Genomic DNA, 9,499 nt, shown 5'->3' on the forward strand with positions numbered 1-9,499 from the left:
GGGAGGGGGCGGGGCTTGCGGGGAGGGGGCGGGGCTTCCCTGGGAGTGGGCGTGGCTTGACTGGGAGTGGGCGGGGCCTCGGCGGTACCGGGGCTCGTTCCCCCCCCCCCGGGATTAACGAGGGGCCGGGGGCGGGGGGGGTCTCAGCCTTGCCGGGCACTCTCAGCCCCCCACCCCCACGTCAAGAGCCTCTCATTGCAAGTGGGAGGCACTGGGGCGAGGGGGTGGGACTGGGGGAACTGGGAGCACTGGGGCGAGGGGATGGGACTGGGGGAACTGGGGGCACTGGGGTGAGGGAGTGGGACTGGGGGAACTGGGAGCGCTGGGGTGAGGGAGTGGGACTGGGGGAACTGGGAGCGCTGGGGTGAGGGAGTGGGACTGGGGGAACTGGGAGCACTGGGGCGAGGGGGTGGGACTGGGGGAACTGGGGGCACTGGGGTGAGGGGGTGGGACTGGGGGAACTGGGAGCACTGGAGCTGGGAGGGCAGGTGGGACTGGGGCCACTGGAGCTGGGAGGGTAGGTGGGACTGGGGGAACTGGGGGAAGCTGGTGGCACTTGGGGGGAACTGGTGACATGGGGTGCTCTGGCTGTATGGGTGGGGGGCTGCAGAACGGGTGTGGGGGGCCTGGGGGAGCAGGACTGGGGACACACCTGGACCCCCTCCCCCCCACTTTGGGGGCCCAGCTTCCCCCTGTCCCCTCGTCCTCATGGGGGTCCTGGCTCCAAGAGGTTCCCCTCGGGTCCACCCCAATCCCAACACTGCCCACCCCCGGTTTGGGAGGCCCTGCTCCTGCCCCCCATCAGCGATGCTGACACACACACTGGGAGCGGAGCCGTTTATTGGGGTACAGGGGGGACCAGAGACCCACACACGGGGATGGAGCAGGGGGACAGGGACAACCCCCTGTGGGGACTGAGGGGGTGCAGAGACCCCTGCGGGGATGGGGACGGAGGATGTGCTGGGGGGGCAGAGCCGGGGTATTTACAAGCAGCAGCTGGGACCGGCGTGGGGGGGTCACGGGGCCCAGGGGGTCGCTGGGGGGGCCTGGGGAAGTCCTCAGGGGAAGCCCAGGGTGTGGCTTGGGGTGTTGTCACTTCTGCAGCCGCTTGATGCGGGCATCGATGTCGGCGAAGTTGTCCTCGACGATGGCCAGGTTGTCCTTCATCGTCTTCTGCACCTGGGGGGGCAGGAGGAGGGGATGGGGTGATGGGGGGGACAGGTGGACACCCCAGGGCCAGGGGTGGGGGCCAGGGGGACCCACCTCGGCCAACAGCACCGCATTGTCCTTGAGAGCCCCCGCGATCTCCTGCTGCGTCGTGTCCAGGTGCACCAGCACCTGCCCGAACTGGGTGGCTGGAGGGGGGCACACCTGAGTGCTGGGGAGGGCAGTGACCCTCCCCCGGTGTCCCCGAGCCCCCCCGGCCCTCACCTTGCTCGTGCAGGTCCCGCAGGGTCACCAGGCGCTGCACCACGTCGGGCAGGGCACTGGCCACAGCATCCCAGCTCTGCAGCGTCTCATACAGCTGGTGGATCTGAGGGGCAGCAACTGGGGGGTCAGCGCAGCCCGGGGGGGGCTCTCTGGATCCCCCCGTGGCCTCTGGGCCCCACAGCCCATACCTTGCTCTGGGTGTCGGCGTCCTGCACCGTGGCCTTGTGCTTGGCGATCTCGTTCACCTTCCCCAGGACGCTCTGGTGTGGGGGGAGAAAGAGACCCCAAATCCAGCAGTGGCCCCCCAAATCCAGTAATGTCTCCCAGTTTCAGCAGTGCCCCCCAATCCAGCAGTGCCCCCCAACTGCAGCAGTGCCCCCTAGCCCCCCTCACCTGCAGCCGAGCCTCCACCTGGTCCAGCACAGCCACATCCAGAATGTTCACCTTGGCCTGCAGCACCTGCACCGTGTCCTGGGGGTGGGGGGGCAGGTGAGGGGGGGTACGGCAGCCCCCCAAAGTGCTGGGGGCAGGGGGGGGGACAGGGCTCCCCCCAGTTTCCCCGTGCCTGACTCACCATGAGGCTGGAGCCCTTCAGCCCCACCAGCAGTGGGTTCTGTGGGGGAAAACGGCGTCAGTGGGGCAGGAGGGGGCAGATAAAGGACGGGCGTAGCAGAGGGGCAGGAGGGAGGCAGGGCGGCCCCCCTCACCTGGGCACCCACCTGGCTGTCGGGCTCACACCTCACGGCCGCCTCCAGCTGTGCCAGACGCTTCTCCAGCTCCGACACCTGTGGGGTTTGGGGTGAGGTGCCGGGACTGCAGTGCAGGGCCAGGTCCCAGGTGCGGTGTCCCCCCGCTGTGGGGCCAGCAAACCCCCGCTCACCTTGGCAGACTGGGCAAACTGGTCCTGCTCCGGCCTCCAGTAGAGCTCGAAGGTGACAGCATCGCCGGCGGGGGTGGGGGCCCGGGCGGGGCCCTTCCCCGGGGTCGCTTTGCTGCACTTGGCCACCTCCAGCTGCTGCAGCAGCCGCCTGGGGACAGGCAGGAGGGGACAAGGTGGGCACGGGGGCAAAGGGGGCACAAGGACAAAGCAGGCAGGGGGCAAAGGGGGCACAAGGACAAAGCAGGCAGAGGACAAGGTGGGCAGGGTCCCTGTCCCAGCCCCACGGGGATGCTGCCATCCCCCCCCAGGGTTCCGTTCCCCACTCACTTGGCCAGGGCACCCTCGGGGTCAGCAAAGTCAATGGCGGCACCAGGGCCCAGCACCTTCTCCAGGTGGGAGCTGAGCAGCTGCTGCTTCAGCACCTCCACCTGCCTGGCCAGGGCCATGGGTGTGAGCTCCTCCTCAGCCCCCGACTCCTTCACCGAGCTCTGAGGGGACACACAGGGGCTGTGTCACCCCCGGGACACACCCTGGGACACACACCTGGGTGGGTGCTCACCTGTGTCACCCCCAGGACAGGTGGAAGCTCACCTGGATCTGCTCCACGTCCCGGAGCAGCTCCTGCACCTCGTGCTGCAACCGCTGGAATCGCTGCTGCGGCGTCTCCTTGGCACCAAGACCCTCACCCAGCTGCGGGAGAAATGGGTCGGGGGGCTCACAGGGGGCCAGGGGGCTCACACAGGGTCAGGGGAGCTCCTGGGCTGTTGGAGGGGTCATGGTGGGTTCAGGTGTCTCATGGGGTGCTCAGGGATCTCACGGGGAGTCAGGGGTCTCACAGGGCTCAGGGGTCTCAGAGGGGGTCAGGGGTGTCACGGGGGGGCTCAGGGGGTTCACAGGTGCTGGCAGCAGAAGGAGCAGGTGAGGCCTGTAGGGACAGGTCGGAGCAGCCTCAGGTGGCAGCACCTGGTCCTCAGGTGGCACCTAAAGGGAACCTGATGGGGTCAATGGGGTGGGACAGGAGCAGCCCAGGAGGGTCCTGAACCAACAAGGAGAGGGGCTGCACTGGAGCTCTTCTTCATCCTCACAGAGCTCCTCATGTTCACACTCAGAGCTCCCCATCTTCACCTTCATGAAGCTCATCTTCATCCACATGGAGCTCTTCATCCTCACCCCCATGAAGCTCCTCACCGTCACCCCCGTGGATCTCCCCATCTCAGTGCCCACAGAGCTCCTCCTCCTCCTGACCCGCAGCTCTAAAGCCGTGGGGGTGGTTCTGGGTGGTTGTGTGTCCCCCGTGGAATGGGGGGGTTTCCTGGTCTTTGCCCAAATCCAGCTGTTCCCAGAGCAAACCCGAGCTGGGCCAGTGTAGGGGGTGATGGCCTGGCCCGATGGGCCACAGTGACCAGGCCAGGGGCCGGGGGACACAGATGTCACCCCGCTCCGAGCAGGCCAAGGAGGAGCCAGGTGAGCCTCCGTCACCTTCCCCCCTTTGACCCTGGGTGACAGGGACTGCAGCCCACCCTGAGCCCCTGTGACGGGCCTGAGGGACCACAGGAACCGGGACCGCCCGGGGAATGGGGGTGACAGAACCTCACAGAGGCACTGAGGGGACAGGCAGGGCCCTGCTTGGGGCACAGACCCCAAGACATGGGGAGGGGGCAGCCAGGGAAGGCCCAGGGGTCCTGGGGGACACCCAGCCAAACGTGAGCCAGCCAGGATCATCCTGGGACCCCCAGGTCCATCCCCAGATCCATCCTGGGACCCCCAGCTCTATCCCAGGACTCGGTGACCAGCGCTGTCCTGAGCACCCTCGGGGGTCTGTGCTCGGGACAGGGGCTCCCAGCACGGCAGACTGGGATGGACTGGGGAGAGACCAGCACGGTGTGGTGGAGCTGGCACATCGCTGCTGTGAGGCACGGCTGGAGGCTGCAGCCGGTGACGCCGGGGGTCCCACGGGACCTGTGGCCCACAGGGATGTCCCCAGCAGTGTGTGGGGAGGAGGGGGTGCCCCTTCCCCGCTCACCATCTCATACTCTCCGGCCTCATAACCCGTCGTCCTCGTCCGGCCGATGCGGTCAGAGAAATCTGGAAGAGGCAGAGCCGGGTGTGACCCAGCAAAGCACGTGGGGCTCAGCCCCCCAGGGGTGCCCTGGCCCATCCCCAGCCTGCCCAGCCCCTCGCAGCCCCCCTGAGCCCCCCAGCTCACCCACACCCTCGGTGCCCAGGCGCTTGTCCCGGAACTTCTCGTAGGCGGCGTTGGGGTTGATGATCAGGTGCTCCACGCTGGTGCTGCTCAGCTCCTCCTGCACACAGAGCCCCCTCAGCCACAGCCGCAGCACCCGGCGCTCCCCGCACTGCCACCGCCCCCAGCACGGACAGGGATGGGGACGAGGGGGCCCCAGGGCTGCCGCCACCCCCAGCACACGGCGTGGGCAGGACGGGGGGTGGTGGCCCGGTCCTCCCCAGGACACAGGCGCAGGCCCCCAGCACGGCTCTGCAGGCAGCGATGTGGCACGTCCCCAAGGGTCCAGGGTGGGGACAGTAGACTCTGGCTTGGGCCAGCATGGTGACATTGGAGCCCTGGTCTGGCCCAGCCCACCAGGCAGGGACCCCCCAAGGGCCGTGTCGGGACTTGGGACACCTGGCCTGACCTGGTCCAGCTCAGGGACCTCCAAGGTTCAGCCTACCCCAAAGTGTGGAACATTCCAGCAGCCCCTGGCCAGGCCCAGGACCCATTGCTGGCCCCTCCAGGGTGACCCCTGGCTCCGTGGGACTGTCACTGTCCCCCAGCTGCGTTTTGGCAGGACACCCTCCTCCCCAGGGTGACCCCCGGCCCCCTGGGGCTGTCACTGTCCCCTGGCTGCCTTTCGGGGTGACCTCCCCCAGAGGGGCAGTGGGGGGCGTAGGCTCCCAGACCCCCAGACCAAGGGGCCATGCCCTGTGCCAGGCAGGGTGGCACAGCTGACGTGTCCAGGCTCCCCTCGCCCCCAGCTGCCATCAAGGGAGTCCCCAGCTCAGCAGGGCTCTGGGGGGGACCCAAAGGACCCCCCTGCGGCCCCTCTCCAGCCCCTCCCGGCTCTGGCCCCGGTGCTGTCAGGGAGCCCTGGTTTGCTGCGGGGAGTGAGAGCGGCGGGAGCAGCGCTGGCAGCGTTAGGGGGCTGCGGTGGGTGGCAGCGGGTGACAGTGGCTGAGGGACAGTGACAGCAGCCGGGAGACGGGCGCTTACCAGCTCCTGGCGTTTCCCAGAGGTGAGAAAGTCAGAGCAAGGTTAGAGAGGGGAGAGAGAGACAAAATCCGCGTTAGAAGGTCCGGCCCGCGCCCGCCGCCCCCCGAGGGCTGGGGACCCCTGCGGGATGGGCACCCCCGCGGGACAGGGAACCCCACGGGATGGGGACCCCCGAGGGCTGGGGACCCCTGCAGGACAAGGGGCAGGGGGACAGACCCGGGGCAGCCGGGGGTGGGGGCAGCAGGGCCGTGCCCTGCAGGGCAGCAGGATGTGGCCAGAGTTTCGGGGCTCACCCCGTAACTGCCCTCCCCAGCTCTGGCTCTTCCCCAGGGTGGGGGGATGTGAGCGGAGCCAGGGGCTCCCCCACAGGACCCCAACACTCAGTGGGACCCCAGGGCCCCCAGGAGGCCTGGGGGGGCTCTGAAGGAGCATGAGCTGCCCAGCCCAGCAGCCGCCCCAGGCACTGCTGGCAGTGGTGAGGGGGCTCAGCACGGCCCCCCCGTGCCCAGGCAGTGTCCCCAGGGCAGTGAGACCCAGCCTGAGGGTCCTGGGGGGTCCCGGGGGGTCCCAAGGCCAGGGGGCAGTGTGGGCAGCAGGCAGAGGATGCAGAGGGCAAGGCAGAGCAGGTGGGGGGGCAGCACAGGGCACCCCAAAACGCCCAGCGCAGCGGGGGGACCCCCGAGGGGACAGCGCTGGGACCCCCATGCACATGCAGCAGTGCCCCCCCCCATGCACCCCAAAGCAGGGCCACGCTTACTTGTGCAAACTGAGTCCAGGCCAGGTGGGAGCGGGGGGGGAAGCGGGGGGAACCCTGGTCAGTTTGGGGGGCTCCCCAAGGGGGAGGGAGGATCCCTCAGTGCCCCAGAGCTGGTGGAGGGCTCCCCGAGGCAGGGGGGCCTAAGACCCCCCATCCCTCACCTCCCACCACAGCAGGGGCCACACATCACCTCATGACTTTGGGTCCACTTTAGGTTCAAACCCCTGTTTCAGTCCATCTCACTGCTCTGGCTCTCACAGGGGTGGGTCTCTTTGCCCCCCTCAGGATTTGGGGGTGCCTGGTGGGCCCCTGCTCCATGCCAGGGAGCTGTGCCTATCTCCCAGACCCCAAAAACACCAACGGCACCGGGGGTAGAGGGTGGTTGCACCCCCTGCACCTCCAAGGCCTGGCACCCCCTCACTGGCTCGGAGGGCACCGCGTCACCCCTTGTGCTGTGACCCCCATCGTCCTCCCCAGCACATCTGGGGGTCACCCCACACCCCTGGAGGTCCTTTGTGCCGTGTGGCCTCAAGGACAGACCCCCGTGTCCCCCCATCCCCGAGGGTCCCTCATGCCTCTCGAGGACAGAACCCAGTGTCACCCCCCTGGGCCCTGGGGGTCCTTCGGGCCCCTCCTGGACCTCTGTGTCGCTCCACTCCGGGGGTCCCATGAGCCCCTCGAGGACAGACCCCCCTGTCACCCCTGTGACAGCTGCCCCCCAAGAATGGCCTTAGCCCAGGCCTGGGGACCTCCCACTACTCAGAGCAGGTTTAGGGGGTCCCCCTTGTTCCCCTTGGGGTGGGGTCAGGGGACTGGCAGCCCCTTTCTCCTGGGGACATGGACAGCAAGGACGGGGACAGCACCCTGTGTGGCGGAGGCTGTGTCCTGCTGTCCCCGTCCTGCCCCCCAAAGCACGGGCAAGATGCCACTGTAGGGGACATTGTCACCGTGGGGGGACTTTGTCACCGTGGGGGGGATGTGTCACTCTGGGGTGCTGCTGGCTGCATGGGGGGCAGGAGCCGGTTCCCTGCCACGGTGCCGGTCTGGGGGGGGGCCGGATGGGCTGGGGGGTCCCGGGGGGGTCCCGGGGGTCCGGTCCAGCTGCTGCTTCCCCCACCGGCCGGGCCTTACCGCCTCGAACTCAGCCTGGTCATCCTCGGGCAGGTCACTGGTCTCGTAGACGTCGGGCTCGTTCCGGGCCTGCGGCACCAGGGGCTGTGCTGGGACCCCCACCCAGCCCCGGCTGCCCCCCAGCAGCTCCCTGCCCCCCACACCTCATCCCCGATGGACACCTCCGACGTGCCACATCTCCCTCTGCACATCCCAGTGTCCCCACACCCCTTGCTGACTGCCCCTGCTCCCCCAGCAGCCCTTCGAACACCCCAATGTGCTCCCAACACCCTGACTCCCTGTCCCCTGACCTCCCCCATGCTCTGTGTCTCGACTCCCACAGTCACCCCAAACACCCCGGGGTGCTCCCACCCCCCAGGGTGTTCCCCCCACAGCCTGGCCCTCACCAGCACCTTCCTCACCCAGAGCTCCCTGGCACCCCAAGCCCCCTCCCCAGCCCCAGCTCCCTCCCATTCCTACAGACATCCCAAATGTTGCCAACCCCCAGACCCCCTTGACCCCTCAGAATCCCCAGCTCACCTCCAGATCTTCTCAGAGACCTACAACCCCACAGATGCCCCAAATCCCCCTGGTCCCATACCCCGTCAGTCATCCCAATCTCAGAACCCACAAATTTATCTGATCCCTCCAGCCCCTCAGCTGCCCTGACCCCCTCGGACCCCCTTCATGCCCTCAGACCACCTCAGGACCCCTGACCTCACCAATCCCGTCATTCTCCCCCCAGGCCCCTCAATCCCCTCAGATCCCCCCGGGCCTCCCCAAACCCCTTGGACCCCCTCAGTCCCCCCCAGTGCCCACGGATCCCTAAATTCCTGCAGACTCCCCCCGCATCCTCTCCCCATCCTGAGACACCCCCCAGCACCCTCAGATCCCATTGACCCCCTCTGACTCCTCGGACCCTCTCAGAGCCCCCCTTCTCCGACCTCCGCAAACCCCTCCACATCCCGCTGGTCCCTTCACTGTTCCGAGACCTCCCGAGACCCCCGCATTCTCTCCCAGGGCCCTCATCCCGCTTGACTTCCCCGATCCCCTCAGCATCCCCTCAGATACCCCGGACCCTCCCGAACCCCTCAGATCCCCCGGACCCTCCCGATCTCCTCACACCCCTCAGATCCCCCTGACCCTCCCGATCCCCTCAGCACCCCCTCAGATCCCCCTGACCCTCCCGATCCCCTCAGCACCCCCTCAGATCCCCCGGACCCTCCCGATCCCCTCAGCATCCCCTCAGATACCCCGGACCCTCCCGAACCCCTCAGATCCCCCGGACCCTCCCGATCTCCTCACACCCCTCAGATCCCCCTGACCCTCCCGATCCCCTCAGCACCCCCTCAGATCCCCCTGACCCTCCCGATCCCCTCAGCACCCCCTCAGATCCCCCGGACCCTCCCGATCCCCTCACACCCCTCAGTACCCCCAGGCCCCTGATCCCCCCACACCCCTCAGCCCCCCGCCTCCTCCCCGGCCCGGCCCCGCACTCACGATGCCGGGCAGGTCGGCGTACTTGGGGTCGGCCATGGCGGGGGCCGCTGTTGGGGGCTGTCGGTGTTTGGGGGGTGTCGGTGTTTGGAGGTGTCGGTGTTGGGGGGGGTCGGTGTTGGGGGGGGTCGGTGCCGGGGGGGTCCCGGAATGGCCGCGCAGGGCCGGGGCGGGGCCAATCTCGCGAGAGTGGCGCGGGGCGGCGCGAGAGGCGAGAGCGCAGGGGCGGGGCCGGGGGGCGGGGCCGGGGGCGGGGCCTGGTGGGGCGGGGCCTGAGGGCGGGGCCTGAGCGGGCAGACGGGGGCGGGGGCGGCCCTGGGGGAGACAATGGGGTGGGACAGGGGACACACGGACACGAGGGGGGTCACGGGGGGTAAAGGGGGCCACACCGGGGGTGAACACGGCGATGCACACGGCGGGGAAGGGGGAGACACAGAGCGGGACACACGGGTGGGGGGGGCACACGGGGACACGCATGGGGGGCACCCGGGGAGGACACACGGCGGGTGAACACGAGGACAGCCACGGAGGGACAGATGGGGAGCACACGCGGGGACACACGGGGTTCAGGAGTGGGGCCACATGGGGAGACACATGG

General features: G+C 68.7%; 1 protein-coding gene across 3 annotated transcripts; it reads right to left on the reverse strand.

Moving 5' to 3' along the window:
* Nucleotides 1-822: 822 nt before the first annotated feature.
* On the reverse strand, nt 823-9,039 carry DCTN2 (dynactin subunit 2). Of its 3 annotated transcripts, XM_032094240.1 has the most exons (16): nt 8,905-9,039; nt 7,426-7,494; nt 6,295-6,303; nt 5,538-5,543; nt 4,518-4,614; nt 4,335-4,396; nt 2,903-3,001; nt 2,639-2,799; nt 2,312-2,459; nt 2,151-2,216; nt 2,006-2,044; nt 1,825-1,902; nt 1,620-1,691; nt 1,432-1,534; nt 1,264-1,355; nt 823-1,179 (listed from the first exon to the last, which is right to left on the reverse strand). In XM_032094240.1, exons 1-16 carry the CDS (start codon nt 8,938-8,940, stop codon nt 1,093-1,095), a joined length of 1,224 nt encoding a protein of 407 aa, XP_031950131.1. In that variant the 5' UTR covers nt 8,941-9,039; the 3' UTR covers nt 823-1,092. The 3 variants fall into 3 exon arrangements, with proteins under 3 accessions (XP_031950131.1, XP_031950132.1, XP_031950133.1); XM_032094241.1 differs by lacking the exon at nt 6,295-6,303; XM_032094242.1 differs by lacking the exons at nt 5,538-5,543; nt 6,295-6,303 and having other exon boundaries at nt 8,905-9,038.
* Nucleotides 9,040-9,499: the final 460 nt, after the last annotated feature.

Source organism: Corvus moneduloides, chromosome 30 (genome assembly GCF_009650955.1).
Source record: "Corvus moneduloides isolate bCorMon1 chromosome 30, bCorMon1.pri, whole genome shotgun sequence".
Taxonomy (NCBI): Eukaryota; Metazoa; Chordata; class Aves; order Passeriformes; family Corvidae; genus Corvus; species Corvus moneduloides.

Coding starts and splice junctions, on each gene's coding strand:
- DCTN2 (XM_032094240.1), bottom strand. CDS start 8,940: ATGGCCGACCCCAAGTACGCCGACCTGCCCGGCATC. Junction 2,217..2,311: donor AGTTTGCCCAGTCTGCCAAG/GTGAGCGGGGGT, acceptor CAAACCCCACAG/GTGTCGGAGCTGGAGAAGCG. Junction 1,356..1,431: donor GCGGGACCTGCACGAGCAAG/GTGAGGGCCGGG, acceptor GCCCCCCTCCAG/CCACCCAGTTCGGGCAGGTG.